General features: G+C 40.6%; 1 protein-coding gene across 1 annotated transcript; it reads right to left on the reverse strand.

Annotated features, from left to right (window-relative positions):
* Nucleotides 1–7,890: 7,890 nt before the first annotated feature.
* LOC103353066 (neurturin) lies at nt 7,891–16,059 on the reverse strand. The gene is made up of 3 exons (XM_008275833.1): nt 15,996–16,059; nt 9,846–10,173; nt 7,891–9,316 (listed from the first exon to the last, which is right to left on the reverse strand). The coding sequence occupies exons 2-3, from the start codon at nt 10,144–10,146 to the stop codon at nt 8,886–8,888; spliced, it is 732 nt and encodes a 243-aa protein (XP_008274055.1). The 5' UTR covers nt 10,147–10,173; nt 15,996–16,059; the 3' UTR covers nt 7,891–8,885.
* Nucleotides 16,060–18,647: the final 2,588 nt, after the last annotated feature.

Here is an 18,647-nt window from a genome sequence, read left to right on the forward strand (position 1 = left end):
AAAAAAGATGGTGCCATAGAATAGGGTTTAAACAAAGTAAGCAATTTCTTAAAACATGTAAGAAAAGTCTAGAGTTGGAACAGAGGATGTATCGTGGAGCGTATCGTTACTTCCTCCGGCCTTCCATCTCTACACCTTGCCCCACTTCTTCCTTCCCTCCCTTTAATCCCCCTATTCCATCAAATCCTGCCACTCCCAATGATCACCCAACCCCAAAGCCCCTACAAAACACTCATGCACACTACAAACACTCACACACCCAACGGCACTGAAAAATAAACATCGTAGCATGCACAGCCTTTTTTTTTTTTATATCTGACTCAAATCAAAAGTATTTTAACTTAAAACCTCTCCTCCCTTCCCGTTGATTGTTTGAACAGCAGGGCCCTGTTTTGAAGCGATCCAATGAGAGCTTCTAGTTAAATGATTTCAAAGTGTGGAGAACATTCTAATCATACAAGAGGAACCGGTGCCCTAACAGCAAAGACTAATAACAGCACCACAGCAAGTAGCACGGAATGCATGAAATTAAAATCTTGAGGCGTAGAGATAACTGTATCGGCTTTGCAGAGGCCTGGCATACTGCATCCCTACACACCATCAATCACAGTAATGTTGTTAAACTGTGTACCCATCGGAAAAGTGTCCAAACAGCTCTCTGTAAAGATACTTCTGAGTGGCATCTGTACAACCACATTCACCTCAAGAAGATCCAACCACAGACTCAGACTGGAGGGCATCCCAACCAGAAAACAGAAGATCCTCTGTTTAACCAAACGCAAAGACAATCTTATTTTCAAAAGCAGAGCTGGTACAGATCTATTTAGAGACAGCACAGCTAAATTAAGCACCTCCAGTACCACAGCCTCAGCTCAGACAAGCCAACCAGAGCGCTATGCCTCTGCAGCCAAGGAACTGGACACTTTCAGATAAGGCCTACCATACTCTGCTCCACAATATGAGTTTGCACTGTACATAAGCCATTAGTAACACGAGTTGAACACATTGAGTAGATGTTTTGTAAAACAGACATTTCAGCTATCAGTCATGTGAATTTAATAAATTACTAATTAGTTTTTTTTAAAAGATTAACAATAAATACAGGGAGTCAACAACTACATTTTAACTTTTCACATCTATCTCCATTATAAAATGATTAATCCACAATCTAACATCCTCCCCCTTAAAAACACAGCATAAATCCTAGAATGTAATAAAAAATGTAACGCCCAAAGTCTTAATGTAGTCATTTCACATTTGAAGAAATACAGCCAAAATGGATTGTTTTAATTTATATGTGGAGAGTTCAGAGTTGATCAGGAAGAGGAGAAACACCTGCTTGTGCAGTTGTTCAGGCCGTTTAGGTTCTCCAGAGTCACCGCTGCATCCTCCTTCCCTCTATCTTCCTCTAAAGATGTCTGAATTCACCAACACGCTGCAGCTGGACATGGGAGGGGGTTGTAAAACTTTGGCATGTTTATTGTAGATCTTGTCAGTGCTGTTACCAACAACAGATGTCTTGTACACACTAACACTATTATCCTCCAACACGCTGATGTTGACGTGAATATCGAGGGTTTTTTTCTTTCAATCTGCAAACACAAATAATCATCAATTGTAGCTTTAGCTGTTATTCTCAAACACTAACATGTAGACAGCTGATGAATGAGTTTGTATGCAAGATAGCAGATTGACCAAGAAACGTGAGTGAAAAACAACGTTAATATTGGTTAAATGATTTTATTTAGCCCTGCTGAGACTCTTCAGTTAAACTTACTTGTTGGCAAATAGTTTCACGTCTTTCAGTTTGGGCTTCGTTAACTCTCATTGGCCCAAGGTCGAACCCGCTATTATCACCTCATGAACAGTACGTCAGGAAAAGCAAACAGCTGTAATGATTATTTCTTTGAAAAACCACAGCCCAAAAACAGTGCAAATTCCTGTAGATGAATCATACTTTGTGTTTAGATTGATGCCATGTGCTATAACGCAGTTTGATTTTCTCACCACTGTTGCTTTGATTAAGCAGCTATCAACTTTTCTTTCCTGCAGGTCTTCCAGTTCTCTGCTCTGCATGCTCAGACGCTTTGGTTGAAGGCCATTTATTGCAGTGGCAAGTAGCGGAAATATCTGTTTATGTGAGAGCTAAAGTGGTTTCTTTTTCATTGGAGTTATAAACATTTAAAAATTTTTGAGTGCGCAGTGTATGAAAAACCTTTAGGAAATTACATAAAGAAAACAATGTAAATACAACATGCTGAAGGAATGCCAAAGTTTTTCTCACCAGCATAAACGATGTCTTTTGGGGGGGAAGAATTTGATATTTAGGGTGTAATTGCATCCAAATGTTTGAGGGTGATGCGCCTTTGACTTGACTTCTCTGTCATTCCTGTTATTCTTGTTATTAGCTGGCTTTAAAATATGAAATTGCTCAAAATACAAACTGCTGAAATCATTTCACCCTCACAGCTGTAGTAAATACAGTAAGTCACAGTCAAACTGAAACATGTGCTCCACTTGGCCAAATAAAACCCAAAGGGAAAAAGACTTTTTTTTTTTTTTAAACTCACATATTTACAAAAGTGTCTCCTGACTATACATCAGCCACATCGTTCTCTGTGACCTGCTTCTGATTGACTCTAAACTCAGATAACTCAAGCTGACTTCTGTGCTACCTTCAAATGCCTGCAGTCATAGTTTACGTATAAACTCCAAGTGGTGGTGTTGCCTCATTGAAACCGAGCAGGAAGTTGTATAAGTTATGTTGACTGGAATTTTCTGGGATTTGTGTCTCCTGGGGATAACAAGCACTAAGTCTTCATGCATGTACAACTCAGGAAGAGCTTTTCCTGCTTAATTTAACAGATTCTCAGGAGTTGAAATATGGTGATAACATATTGAATTTGAGATAACTTACAGCCAAAGTGCAATCAAGAGAACTGATCTTTAGCAAAACAAACAAATCCCTTATCTGACATGGAGTACTTCAATTCGTACCCACCAGCCTTTCAGTATACTGTTTGTCATATTGAGTCAGAGCGGGCATCTGCTGGCTCTGCATATAGCTCACACAAACATGGCTCTTGAGTTTCCGCCACATAAAAAGTTTATTTTCAACACTTTATATATTATATAGCTGCTGCCACATGAAAAACCTTCTGATGTTAATTTAAAACCAAATTCCTGCTCACACACTGTTGAGGGGAGTCATGAATTGTTGTTATTAGCTTTTCTGATTAAACCACATTCTGTAAAACTGCTCCTTCCGCTTTTCCTCCACATTTAATGCTATCACAGACCTTTTCCAAGCAACATTTAGACTTTTCCTTGCAGGGAAATCCTAATCAAATAAAAAAAAAACATTATTGATGGCTTTGCTCTGTTTATTTATCCCAGAAAGCCGCACGGGTGGCTGTGGCTCAGGTGGCAGAATGGTTGTCCTCTGATGTAAGGTTGGCAGTTCGATCCCTGCCCCTCCACAGTCGAAGTGTGCTTGGGCAAGACGCTGAACCCGAAGTTGCTCTCAATGGCAGGCTAGCACCGTGCATGGCAGCTCTGTCACCATTGGTGTATGAATGTGTGCGTGAGAAAACAGTGTAAAGTGCTTTGAGTGCCGCTAAGGTAGAAAAGCGCTGTAGAAGTGCAGACCAGTTACCATTTCGAAAAGGAAGCAGCTCCTGTTCATGACATCAATCACACCTGCACTTTACCTGCTGTGACATGTCAGAATGTCTGCTCATCCTGTAAGAGGTTTTATCAGGTTAGTCAGAGATGTATCACAGCTTTGCCGATAATGTGGAATTTTATATGGTTAGCACTACATATATATCTGTATGTGTTTAAATAGTACATCTAAACAGAGGCCACTGTTAAGGGCCAGATCCTCAAAATCAGTACACAGTATACCGCTGTCACTGACCAGATATAGGTAGGCCTAGTTTTTCTACTGAACTGAATCTGTCAGCTGCAACAGCCAACACAGCGAATGTACTACTGAAACAAAGACAGAATCAGCGCTGCCTAACACGTGGTGTTTTCTTCCTGATGTATGTGCTGAGCTGCATTTGGGCTGCGATGCGATCTCTTAGCTTAGTGCTTGGTTGACCACAAATCTCTGAAATTAAGTGAATGAAATGAATCAAAGAAGTGACTCATAGTGTCCACCTCTAATCCCAGTACAGATCCAGACCTCCAAGTTGAAACCCACGTGATTTTTTTTCAGCAGTTCAGTTTAATCAGAGGTTTGTAGGTGGGACTAAGAATGGGGGCATTTCTTTATTGTGCAAAAGGAATAAAAAGGTGACGAGGAATTTCCGCAAAAAAAAAAAGAAAAATGTGAAGTTGAGTTTGACACAATTGTTCTGGCAGCTGCAGGACAGTTTATAGAAAACAGCTCCTAAATCTGGACATTTCTTACAGTAACCGATTGGTCATAGAAAACTAACAGCACCTACCCAGCAGAAAAGGGCTAAAATAGACAAAGACATCAGATTATATTTTCTGCATTGCTATACATTTAGAGGCGAAGTACAAAATATGTTTCATGTTTAATACTAAAACATAATTTAAAGCCTGAAGGCTACAGATTACTAAACTGGGTGCCAAACAGACAAGTCTGTCAATAATATCTGAGGTGTGCATTTCTTCTCTGTGCTGGAAAATTACTTAAGGAGGTAAAGATAGTTTTATGGGTAAACCTTCAAAGAAAAAAAAAAAAGATAACCTAGTCAGGTGTAGGTTTAAGCAAATATCATTCCATTCTCTAAAACTAAAATTCAGGACAAAAATAATCAATGGATAATTTTAAATTTTAATATTTTTACACTTCCATACACACTTTAGTTCATTCACATTTCATATAATTAATTAACATTTTATTAAAAGTTACAGTGTTCCATTAGTCCTACACAGTCCACAGCTACATCATCAGTGAGTCAGTAAGTTGCAGTTCTGTGTTCTTAAAGTGGTGGGAGAAGAGAGAGGCTATTATTACTTAATAGAAGGGTAAATAAAGATGTTTTGAGGTTGTTGAGAGATATTAAAGATTGTAGTCTCCCATGAGAGGTCAAGACTGTCACTAAATCCATTAACATGAACCAACAGCATGACTCTTCAGGTAAAGAGCAGGTCCAATCAAACATCACAAGAGCCAAAAGATAAAAAAAAAAAAAAGAGTCCCTGCCTGGTGTTTCTTAGAAACAGTCGTTCTAGAGTCTGATGCAGGGTTTCTTGCACTCAGAGAATCACAATGACCTTATATAAACAAGAATCAAAACTGATTTTAAACTTGCCTTGCTTGTAGTTTGGATTTGGCTTAAACACTTGCCTGTACAAGTCCAGAAACTGTATGAATGTGTCTGTCCCTCAATTCATGCTTTCCACATTCACAAGTCAACAAGGATACGTACACCGTCAATTTTGTCATCTGCCCAAGTCTGTCAGGGTCTGTGTGGATAACTCTCTGGACGTCCACATGCAGGCCAACATGTGTGACCACATGGATGGTCCACAGTGTAGATATGCATGTGACAGGAGAACAAACAGTGCTTAGAACAAATGCTGGTTTTGAGCTAAGTCATCATGAGGATGTTCTTGATCATCTGTACTTTTCAATCTCATCATTAAAGGAGTTGTATTTGAAGAAGTCACTACTGAACTTTGGAGGCTCATGTGTTCCCAGAAACAGTGGAAAATGCCAAATTATCTGGGAATCCTGTGCGATGTCCATCTACTGTGGTCAACACACCTCAGGAATGTTCACTTACACAGTGCCACAGTCCAGTCAGTAAGTATCTGTTGTATCCTGTAAGAAAATGCAAAATTGCAATGAGATCATCTGCATAGCAGATCATTGCGCAACTATTGTAGTATGATTGAAACAGTATGCTTGTCTGATGTCTGATGTCCGTTGTCGGCCTTCAAAGTTTGCATCGGTCATGGATAAACCTACCTTGAGTGTTTCCTGTAAGAATGTAATGCTCCTTTATGGGTTGAGAAATTCTACAAATCATGCTCCATGTTGAAGGCCTCATAAAACCTTTCTGCCTATTTTTACTGTTTATGTTAACTTCTGAAAATGTAAACTTTTTCAGATTTAGTGTTCTTGTCCTAAAGGGATACATTTATGCATCTGGCAAAAGCTGTTTGTTGAAGACTACCACCCAGTATGTCCCAAACACAGACGGTGCAAAAAGAATTATGGAATTTCAGAGAAAGGATAACATGGTGTTATTTGATATTTGTCTTCTTCTTATTGTGTCTGTGATACTCTGCCTCAACCCCACTCCCAGCCAGTTCCTACAAAAGTTTCCTAAAACAGCTGGCCACTCCGGTTTTTAGCAAAACTTTTTGAAAATTAACTAAATCATGCAATTGTTGTGGACTATTTTATGTCTTTGACTAATGTGTTTTTGAGCTCCAGAGACTACTGCTGGTAGCAGGACAGTGTGTGCGATTAGATTAAAACCAACTTCTGTTTTTTTGGTCATGAAGCAGCATGCCACCCTGTATGACAGTGTGGCTTCCTGACATGTTTTTAATATTTTTTGGTAAACAGTGATGTTTTTTGGAATTTAAAAACAATCAAGTTTGGCTTTTTTGGACACATAATACTTGCCAGGAGCAAAAGTTCAATTTTGTTGACAAAGAAGAGATTACAGCCATACTATTAGATGTGGAGATGATGAAGAAGGGTGTTCCTTTGTGTATTTTCTTTTTTGTCAGTAATTTAGTACAACAATATTAGTGTTCACAGACATATTGCCCAGTGTTTGCTTATTGGTTTGTCCCTGTTACACTCCACTGGTGTTCAGCACAGTAGCTGCCACTTAACATCTGACATCAGATAGTTGATCTCACAGAATAATGTATTAGCATGACAATGGCACTATGTTTTTAATGTGCCATGTAGTTTGTTTATTGTAATCTGATCATCAGCACATTCTCCTTTTGACTTTCACTACAGGGATCATCATCTTGTTGTAATTGACATCATCATTCACAGCATCTTGCAATATTAAAGTTTATTATTTTTATTTATTTTAAATACAATCTGAGTACAGAATATCTGACACCCCCAGATGGCTTAGGATAAATGATAAACATCCATACCTCTGAAATTATGTTTATTCAGCAGTCAATATAAGATGTTAGATAAAACATTTTTTGGCACAGTTGCTTAATGATAATAAGCGTTCCTGTTTCTGTGTAGTAATCTAAATAAATATGCAAAACCATAATTTATTTCCCAAATAAATACAATATAATCTACAATAAAGATGCACTGCATCTGCATCCCACACTTTACCACCTCAGGAAAAAAACAGCAACAAAAAAAACATAGTTTGTTGTACTTCAGGCAGCTGCAATGGGTTCAAACCAAATAAAGATCATTGAAGGTGAAGAAGATGCTTTGTGATTCTTTTCTACAGCTTATTTTCTCCTAAAAGTCTACTAGGCAATACAACAAGGAGGCATTTGCAGGGCTAGTAGAAGGCTGTGCTGTGGGTGTTGGATTAGAAAATGTTGCATGGTTTTATGGATAGGTGCAAACACAACTTCATATCCCAACATCTGCTTCAGTTTTATGTCACTGGGAAAAAACATACACAAAAAAACACGCCACTACTTTCATTTATACCATTTTTCTCTTTTCCACTTGAGTCTCAGATTAGCTAAAAACCTGTGTAAGTGTAAACTTCAACAAATTGCATCCAGAGACAAGAATTAAACAGATTCTACCACCTGGAACTTGAGATGTGAGATGTTTATGAATGTAACTTTGTGAATTTATCATGTGTGTTGGTTTGACTTGGTGTGTTTTGGCAATTGTTGAGTATAAATAATTCCAGAGGATTGTGGGTAATTACACGTGAAACACAGGGTTATTTGGGGAAAGTAGAAAAAAAGAGAGCTATTCTATGGAGAGCAGATGGGGGACATTTTCATGTTCTTCTACTGCTAAAGTGAGAGTGTAGTTTTGGTTTTGAAGCTGGTCCTCATAGTTAATCTACACAACATCAATGTACACTGTAAAACACACTTATTAAAGGTGGGTATCAAACCTGGAGCTATAGAAAATGATTTCCTTTCACTGTCAAAATTGCATCAATAATACTTGTTCTCTCACCTGTGTAATAACACTGCAATCAGTAACAGTAATGCATACAAGCAGGGAAACAGGTCACAAAGTCATGGTCTGTGATAACAACAGTTCAACACACCTTTAAATCAATATACTTGCTGCACATAGCTGATCCCGAGATATTAGAATCGGGTCGACGGGTCAAACTGTCCAGTGCAGAACTTAAAGTGAACATCGGTACATTGTGTTTTCGTTGTCTGTGTTATATTTATGGCTTCAAAATGTATTTTTCTGCACATTTCTCCCTGAAAAGTGGCTTCGGTCATTATAACCCTTGAAACTACAAGATTTGAACTTAGTGAAGGTAATGCCTGTGGGACATGCAGTAACAGCAATGATCTAGTCCACCATGGCTCATCATCGTGAGTCTATCGCATTTATTACTACTCATATATAATATCGCAAACATAATGTTGCTACGTTGTTGTTACACCACAGTTTACAGTGTTACTACACAGATAGAAAAGATAAAAACGTTTTGGTATCAACAGTCATTTTCTGTCTTTTTTTTACATGACAGCCAGCACAACACTTGCTAGCCATATGATTTGGTCCCAGCTTGTGGTGACACACATCAAAGTGTCAGTCTGTCACAAAAGGCTACTGTGCAGCAGCCATAACCAGCCTCTCCTCCTCCCTTTGAGATTATATTCCACAGTTTGTCTTTTAACAGCATCCATGTTTGACTCTTCCAACAGAGGCTGAAAGCAGCATGAAGAAGTGATAAGTCCATTTCTCTGGGTCATACGCACCCACAATTCTTTGCTGACACATTCTGTATTGTGTGATAGCGGCTCTTGTTGTCCAGGAAGGAAAAGTCCTTTTCAAATGCAATCGGTCTGCAGCAGGGCCCGTTGCTAACTTTGTCCCTGCGGCCCTTCTCCTTAAAGCCCGTCCTCATCATGTGCTCCATTGTGATGTCGTAGTTGTGCCGGTGGGCTGTGCATTTGCCACTGCAGTAGCGCAGTAGCACTGTCTCATCACTCTCGTAACCAAGACCCAGTTCACTCACTGTCAGCTCCAGCTCCCTCACAGAGCAGGGTTTAGGTCTGCGGGCTCTTTTAGTCCTTCGGGCCTGGTTCTCGCGCCGGCTCTTCCCCTTCTTCCTGTCTAGCAAGGTTCCGATCACATGCTGAAGCTCGCCCTCCGTGAAGCTCTGGAACATCATGGAAACTGACAGGGAGGAGGTAAGGCAACATTATTGACAGGTGGTAGAAGAAGGGATTATCTGCTTTCTGTGTAATTTTGTGGCAAACGTTTTAAACAATCAGAGATGTCAGCAGAACAGATGGTTCACAGTGATAGCATACTGTAGCTGGCAGGATAACAAAAGTCAGGAGCAGACACAGAAATGTGTTTTCTGATGTCATGATGGCGACAAACTGCTCTTATCATTACAAGCATAACAGAAAGTGTTCTAATTCCATGGAACCAATTTTGTTGATGAATGACCGTCAATGAGGCCACGTGAAAAGAAAAGAAAATGCAATATATCATTCTCCCCTGCAGCTGCTAGGGCTTCTATGGAGAGCCAGTGAACTATGAAGTGCTAATTGACTCCAGGTTATCCTAAGACACTAAAACCTGTTCTATAAACAACAGAGTCATGTACTAAGTGTTCTGTCTGAACCCTGGCAACCCTTTCACACGACACCTTATCTCAAAGCAGACATGTAAGGAAGAAAATAACAGTTTATCTTACACTCTGAGAGGACGGAGTTCATGTCATCTGCTGAACGGATCCTCCGGTGAAGACCTCCCACCTGCTGGGGCAACACTCTTGGTTCTGCTGAGGAGGAGGATGAGGATGATGAGGATGATGACGATGAGGTTCTGGATGTTGATTCTAATGATGAAGACGGTCTTGATGAGGATGAAGATGTGTGTGGATATTTTGTCTTAAGTTTGAACTGTCCCACAGTGGCCATGTTTCTAACAAGGATGGTGGACAGGGCTGCACCACAGAGCATGAAGGCAAAAGTAGCACCTTTCCATAACTTCATCTTAGAACGTGGAGGAGCATTGAAACTCTATCGAGAGAGAAGCAAAGTGTACAACATCAGACATGTTTAAACAGTCTCTCCTTCAATTATGTAAACCATCTTTTCAAGTTGTCACAAAAAAGCACAGACAGAATAATGCCATAACTCTTATCTTTTATACCATCAAATGTCTGTGACCTTTACACAAATCCATTTCTCTCAACTGGGGTTTCTCTAAAGGGCTTTTATTTTACCAACCGTTTACTGTTTCTGATTCTGCTGTCAGCTCGTTTTCACTCTAAGTGGGTTCATGATCCAAGAGCCCGACATGACTTGCTGACACCTGAGAATGCAGTGTGTGTATAAAGCTGTATCGCTGCAGCCTGAGGATGAAAACATGACTGCAATGTCTTATTTGAACCAAAGGCTGGCTAGAAGAGTTTAACAACTCATCACTGCTTGAAACCTCTTCAAAATTTTGACTATTATACCAAAAGTACTTGATGTGAATGAGAATATGAGTTTCTTTTCATGATTTCTGATGAGAAACGTATATTCTGGAAGAATCCTTTATAAAGGAGGAAAAACATTCCTTCCCCTACATGAATCTTAGAAACCACACCAATTGCAATGTAATGTATAGTGAGATCTCAACAAGCATGTGTGCTTGTCTCTTTATCTTAGACAGCTCCTCCCTTTTAACAGCTGTGGCACCATAGCAGCCACAAAACCCAATTTCGAGGACTAATCTCTTCTGTTTCCTTTTTCTTTATTATGAAGCCACTGGTATTTGAGAAGTTTTACAAGCTCCCTTCTTTGTATTTTTCGTATCATGTCACCAATGAGCAAAACATTTCCCCAGAGCCGGAAACGGTATACTGGCAGTGACTAACAGCAAATCCAGACCAGCCTTACAAAGTGTTTTGCCAGACTGGATTCTGTAGTATACATATACAGGCTGCTGGATTGTTTACAATGAGACAAAATGTCACATATTTTTGTCTGGTTTATTATAGAAACAAAAATCTGAAGTGAATATTTTCTGTTAGTGTTCACAGTGAGTGGGTAGCTCCTGTAGATTACATTAAACAAGACAGTCTGTGAAAAATAGTAAAAAGTGATACAAGTGGGTTTTTCTTGTGCGGTTAAACTTTTTTGCCGTTGAGTAAGTAAAACAAAAAAGACGAACTATAGAGCGATTCAGACAGCACTCCTCTGCATCTGAGTGTTTTGGACACCGCAGAGAGAAAATACAAAGAGGCTGCACACATGAGCTGCAGTGGTGTAAACAGCATATAAACAGGTATAACCAGTCCTATCAGTCAAAGCTTGACTCATCACTCATAATTCCATATGGGTTTGACGTGGTAGGCAGTCTCCACACAATGAAGGGGTAGAATGGTATTCATTTGAAAGTCAAACATTTCAGCTAACAACCTCATTTGCACAAACGTGGAACTGCTGCTGCAGAACGTTATTCGCTGCCCTTCTATACGTCTCAAGTTTATTTCTCGTTGTATATTTAATCACCCGACATGATATATAGAAGCCTCGATGGAAACTTTTATTTTGTTTCTGTTGGTTCATCACCAACTCCTAACACCAGTAATCTTACTGCTCCTGCTCGAAATATGATAAATTTTCAATTTCAAAAGGCCCAGTTTGTTATGATATACGGCTAAGAATGAGATCATTGTTTTCTTTCACTATTAATAGGTCAGTTTGGCACAATTACTCATCCTTGGAGTTAGCTGTTTCACACAACAGAGATACATCAGTGTCCTCAGCCGTTAACAGAGTCTCATCTTGATAAAACAATTACCTTGTAATGTAAAGATGAGTCTGCCAGTGTATCACTTGCTGACACTGGACGAAGCTTGGTCATCAAACACTGATCTCATGTCCCTGAAGACACCTTAATTGTCATAATTGCTCCACTCAGAAACACATTAGTCACATCTGCAGTCAATTGGTGCCAATAAAAGTGCCAGGGAGCATTCTGCGGCTTGTTCAGATGGTCACGGCTGATTAATCAGCACAGACATTTAATATCTACCACTGGCCCCTGCTGCCATAGACATAAATATACAGATATTGATAGGGAAAAGAGGTGCTGGTGTTTTCTTAAGAGAGTGGTGGAAAGACATGTAGAAGGAGTTCACTTTCTGAAAGGACAAACGCTGCTGTCTTCAAGAAAACAGAGCAAAGCAACAACGCAGAGGATATAGTGGAAACCCAGAGGACTCTCCAGCAGAAGGAAAACCCATCCTCAAACTGAGACATAAAAGTGCAGATGAGTCGCAAAGACAACAAAACCAGCTCCCGCAGATCCACAACATGTCAGGCCCTCACAAAGCATCATGCGCGGATGTGTCCATGCCTGCTCCTCTGTGTGGAGGTGAAGGCTAGTCGAATGTGTGAGGCCCAAAACAAACAGAGAAAATCATCTTTTCACGCAGAGAAAAGAGTTTGCAGGCATGGAAGTCTTCATTAGAACTTTGTGTTTTTAAAGAGTGGGAGTAAATATGAGGTATGAATGTTTGCTGTCAGCCATATGTCACCTGATGAGCTACCAACGGAGAGAAAACAGTCCTCGAAGGTCATTAACATGTTTGAGGCAAAGCGAACTGTTTAGCCAAGAATTCCTGAGTCTGTCAAAGCCATTTCTGAGGCATTATGTATTCTCCAACGCATGCATCAGTTGTACAGTTGGAGCCTGAGCCTCAACCATCAACCGAGCTCTTGTAGTGAGTCAAAGATGGCATTATTTCAAATGAGACAATAAAATAGATGTTTTGAAGGAATAATTGGGTCAGTGGCCATGGTGCTGCTAAGCTGGCGGTAATGTAATTACAGCAGCATGGCACTCGTGTCCTCCTCTCCGTCCCGTGCCAGTAGGAAACACTCAACAGAATGCCACAGCCTATGGAAGATGAACTAGAGATCTGTCAAAATGGGGATAAGGGGCGTCTGTGGTCAACACTTTTGAATGAAGCCAGCAGACAGGGGGGCTTTCTTGTCAGCTTGCTTGGATCTTGACCAATGTGACAAGAGAAGATCACAGAAAGGCGAGAATGAAGAGCTTCTTTGTGCTGGAAAAAAGCAGATACCAACTTTTATGTGTCACTATTCCATAGCATTGGCTACTATATATTTCCTAAATACAGCCTGTTCTGTTTCACTCACCCTTTCACTGTGACTCACACATACCACAAACACACACGTACTACGCTTTTGCACAGTGTCATTTTTCCCAAATCATCTGACGTAGGTTTGTCTAGAAATTGAGACAAAGTCCAAACTTCCATTGTTGGCTAGACACCCACTTCACTTCCATGATGTACACATGCTCCCAGCAGCACCATCACATAACACTAGGTAATCCCATTTACATAATCCTGCTGCTTCTTGATATCTAGAAATGCCCACAGGTCTAACTTATGTGTATTTGCCACTGAACAACCTGAGGCCTCTGAGTACAGAACATTATTACCACGCTGTGTGTTTCAGCTCTGCTCCACCCATGTGACTGGCTGTCTTTGCGTTACTTTGAACACACCCCATAAATACCTGAACTGAAAAGATAACAGTAGCATAACAAACAGTGGTAAAGGCACCTACTGTGTTGTTGCAAGGAAACAACGTGCTTTATGGAGTCCTAGAGAGGCCTTGTCTTGTCTTTTCCCTCTTAAGTGAGCATCAGGAGGCCTGGGGACAGCTAGAGAGTGCTTGGGGAGGTAATAGGGACATATTCCAAAGATCAGGGCGGGATTAGCACTAATGCCTGCCGGCTTTATCTGCAGTCACGTGGGTTAACACCTGGTTGCAGTGTTGGTGGCGGGGCACAGGCCTTGCCGTATGTGTGTGTATGTGTCTGTGCTAATCCGTCAAACACCTCGAACTCAGGGGTAAGGCCAGCATGCAGGGTCCAGCGCGAAGGAGGAGCACCAACTTTAAAACCTGCCCTGCCTTCAAAATGCCAGAATAATGAAGAGGAAGAGTGACAAGCTTGGTGAGTTACATATGTTGTGTTGGCACCAGGGTGGGCCGAAAGAAAATACAATAAAGTGGATGTTCTGAGCAAGGATTGGCTGTTCTAAATCCAGCCTTGGTTCTAATGCAACTGAAAAAGGCTTAGGTTAGACTGCGCTGTAATTTTGCTGGGCAGCCACATTGGCTGGCTCAAGCTCTGTCACTCAGTAACCATAGGATAATTAAAACAAGCCTGTTCCTTGTTAGTGAGAAAGCTGCTGTTCATTATTGAGGAAAAGAAGGGGAAAACAACTGTGGGTAGTGCCAGTAACATAGTGATCATTTTTACACACATTCTACAAATTCTAAACATGATTGTTGTATGTTTTTAATCTACTGAGTGTTGGTAAGTGGCTTAAAAAGCCTCCATTTTATTTTTGAAGGCCTACTATCATGTCCCATGGATTACATACAGATTAATCCAGTGACCCAACAGTTTAGCACGGAATGACACAACTCAAACCTGTAGCAGTTCAGGTGGCATTAATGAGGTGTGAGGGGTAGATACACTTATAGATGCACATTTGACACCTGTCCACATTTGTCTGTTCATTGCTATTATTGGAAGACTTGAGTGAAGGTATAGTTCTGACATTACATTTAAATAGTCCAATTACCTGACAAAGAAAGGTTACATGAGACTGGGCAGGGAAACGCATCCTTGCCTCATCATTTTTTGTGTGAGTAAGACTGATGTTATCCCAGGTACTTTCTAAAGAAGGGTCTATGAGCTGCTATTCTGGCTGCTAATCTCTCTGTGCCAGATCCTCTTTTAGCACAATAACATCGCTTCTAAACCCATGTTAAACATGTTGATGTTGCTGTTACAAAAGTTTGACGGCCATCTGGCACACGCTGAATACGACTTCCAAATATGACCCACGAGAGCAAGCACAAGCAAGTACAAACATTCAAAATATGATGAGATTTTACATCAGGATTTTCCTACACTTTCTTCAGACTGCTATCATCTTCAGTATTTACATGCACAATGCATATTTTTGCATGTATACGCCAAAAAAAGCTGATAAGACAATAAGGAGTGGTACATCACTTCAGATTCCCCTTCAGCTTCCTGCAGTTATGACCAGCTTTGGCAGGTTATGAAAGTTGAACGGCTCAATTGACTTTAGGCTTAACCTCTATCCAGCCTCTCGAGGTGCAGCTATAATCTCTACGTATGATATGGGCTTAGTGCAATAGGGATCATCACTTCAGTAAAATGCTTACAGTGAGTATCATCAGGTTTGCTTCTTTCATATTACCTCCATTACATTGTGATCCTGAGCTTCTAAATGATTGAAAGTGTTAAATGTGCAGCTCTGCAAAATAAAAATAAAAACACAATCTTTGAAATGAGGGATGCAGTAAGCAATGATTAGCTGGAATTCCTATTTTGTAAGATATCTACGTGGACCAATTTTGTAAAGGAAAGCCAGTAAGTATTTAGAGAGAAATTATGCATGAGAATGAGGCAAACCACCATGTTGGACAAATGAGCAAAAACGAAAATATTCTTCACTGACAAAATAAACTTGTCTATGTGGTGAGAGGTTGTTTAAACTGTGCAAGAAATTATCATATTTTTTTCTTGTTATTCTTCCAGTATAATGGCATGTTCTTCAGTAATCAGTGGTAACCGCTCTGCAAGCATTTCGTGACAGGCCGCAGTGCACTATTGCCATGTGGTTCCAGTAAGGGCCACTTGTTGATACAGATAATCCAACGTGTGTTTTCTGCCACTCAAGCACTTGGTGAGGCATCTCTGTCAGCAGCACCTAACACCTTCCTCATAAGCTGACGGCTTAAACTAACAAAAGAAGATGTGGTGTTCTTACCGTTTGGCCGGCTAATCCAGACTTAGCTGCGTGGCGTCGTCTTCAGCTGACCTCCACAGGCAAGTGCTGGCTGGGTAAGTCCATCATCATCACAGGCGAGGAGTGAGGGCAGGACTCCTGCTTGTTCACTGAAAATCATCACAGCTCTCTGTGTCTGCAAGTAGGGGAGGTGTCCTGACTTGATTCAGGTCCAGGGTGTTTTATTCTTGTATCATATTTGCACTTCCATAGAACTTCTTTAGGTTGCGAAGATCAAAATCAACATTCTTTTGAATGCCAGCATGTGCTTCCTTGCACTCTCGGCGATCCATTCAAAAAGAGGAGAGTGAGATGTTTAGAGAAGTCCTTGACTTGGCATTGGGTTCACTTCAGAAAACTTCTTCCAGCATGCTTCTCCATGCAGAACTTTCGCTCCGCTTGTGCAGACACTGGAACCTAAAACAAAGAGTAGAACAGAACTGAGGTACAGAGGCATGTAACAAACAGATTTTACAGATATCCTAACTTTTATCCCATCTGTTGTGAAACTCGCTGTCTCTCAGAGCATGTTGCTTCTGTGGAACAGCACTGATGGAAGGATAATGCACATCTCCTTACCCTCTTACCAGCAGCAGGTCTTCTCCTCAGGTCCAGACACAGGAACTCTACGGGTGGAGAAGATGGGTTAGGGTGAGGAGGGAGAGCGTGGTTACCGTAAGTGGAGCACAGAGCCTCTCTGATTCCTCTGCATGCCTCCCCCCCTCAACTGTTGCTCCTCCTCCTCCATAGTTGTGCTTGTGGGGCGAGTCGGATTACTCCTGACATGATAATCTCCCTGGCTCTAACTCCAGGAGCACTAAAGGATGCTTTGGCCTGAGCAAGGGCTTACATTTACCTTCTGCCGCAAAAAAGTCTGCCATCTTAAGCAGGCAATTGGTAAAAGCCTCAATTGGGCAGATCAGTGCAGTTTGCGGGGTCTGCTAAAGCGAGGGTCTTCCAATCGTTTAGGTGGAATTAAGAAAGTTCCCAATTGGTTTAAATGGTGCTAAGACTACATTAACCCCAGTTAAATAGAATTATCACAGCAGAGGTATTTCATGATGATTCAACAGTTGGCCCGAGATAAAACCAGGGCTGTTGTTGTTGTGGATCTCACATTCATGTCTCCTCCAATACAAACCAGTATTTTAGCCCTTGAGCCTTGAGCGGCAAATGAGAAGCAGATGGCTGTGCTTTTGAAAGGTATCAGGCACTCCAGACTGCAATCTAAATAAATACCCCATTCACTGAGGAAATGCGTCAGGTGTGTGGGGTCAGTAATGTATAAACAAAGGACAACCAGTTCAGAAAAGAGCGAGCTGATGCACGAGCAAGGGGGAGATGAGGAGAAGCCTCACAGGTGCTGTCTGAGAGCACAAACCAGTTAAATCCACAGATACACCGTCGGTCCAAACTGAACTGATGGTTCAGAATTCTGTCTGGAGCCAAAGACGGTGAAATGAAGCAGCGGTCTCTGTACTGAAGTCAGCATCACAACAGGAAACATTACTTGCTAACAAATATCTCATTCTAGCAACATGACTCATTGTGATATCCTCGGGCCAAATTATACACAAATCATGCTTTGCAAAGTTCCACTAGCAAGAAGGAGATGTGGCCAAGAGCGAACTTTCTTGGACTTAAAATTCCTTCAATGTTGACTGAGAGACAAAGGGTAAAACCAAAGGAATCTTTACCTAAGCTTTGTGTCATACCAGCGATGTTTATTGATGGATATTCTAAGGTTGTTGTCACAGTAATGTAAAGGGCAGATTTTTTTTTCTTTCTTTTTTTTTTTTTTTTTTCTTTAATAATCCAAACTGATATCAACACATATAGCATTTTCCATTTCACAACTAGAAGAATAAAACTCCCACAAATGAAGAAAACATCATCTTCTCACTGAAAATAATTTGGTTACTGGTAGCAGGTTGAAAATCATCTAAATCCCACCTAAAAAAAATACTCAGGCAGCTTATTACAGCAAACGTAACTGACACACACCTCAATTATTAGACACAAGAGCAGATGTAAATAAATCAGGACTTCCAGTGGGCGTGGAATATAGTGCTTTTCTAGCCTTAAAATGGAACCATCAGCCCAGAAACATTTCCTCACAGCAGGCAGGGACATTTCTCCTCGATGCATATTGTTCACAGATGTGTAAAGTTTTCTTAGACCAGCCTGTGCTGCAATAAAAGACAGCTGTTAATTGCTAAATCAAGTCAGGGACAGCACAAGTGAAACACTTGATCTATATACAATGAAAAGTCTCACTCGACAGCTAAGATTACACTACTCATGACGAGAGTCTGACATTTAAACATACACCGGAGAAAAAGAACAAGAAAGTATGTTTCGAATTTCAATATGTTACAGTCCCATGCACATTGGATTAAATCCTTTCCATTGGGCGTGGATAAGTGAAGAAACACATTTTGTTTAGGTTTGGGCAAGAATTTAAGGAAGCCCTCAATCAGTAACACTATAAACAGACCATTCCAGTTGAGGTGTCATTAGAAAGGCTGGAAATAAGACACAAATGTTGCTACTACGCTCGTCTTGCACAAGATGTGGTTTGATGATTGGACAAGTAGCCTTTAGCCAAATGTCATCTCAGTGAGTGGAAAACTA

This window comes from Stegastes partitus, unplaced genomic scaffold (assembly GCF_000690725.1).
Source record: "Stegastes partitus isolate 25-593 unplaced genomic scaffold, Stegastes_partitus-1.0.2 Scaffold59, whole genome shotgun sequence".
NCBI lineage: Eukaryota > Metazoa > Chordata > Actinopteri > Pomacentridae > Stegastes > Stegastes partitus.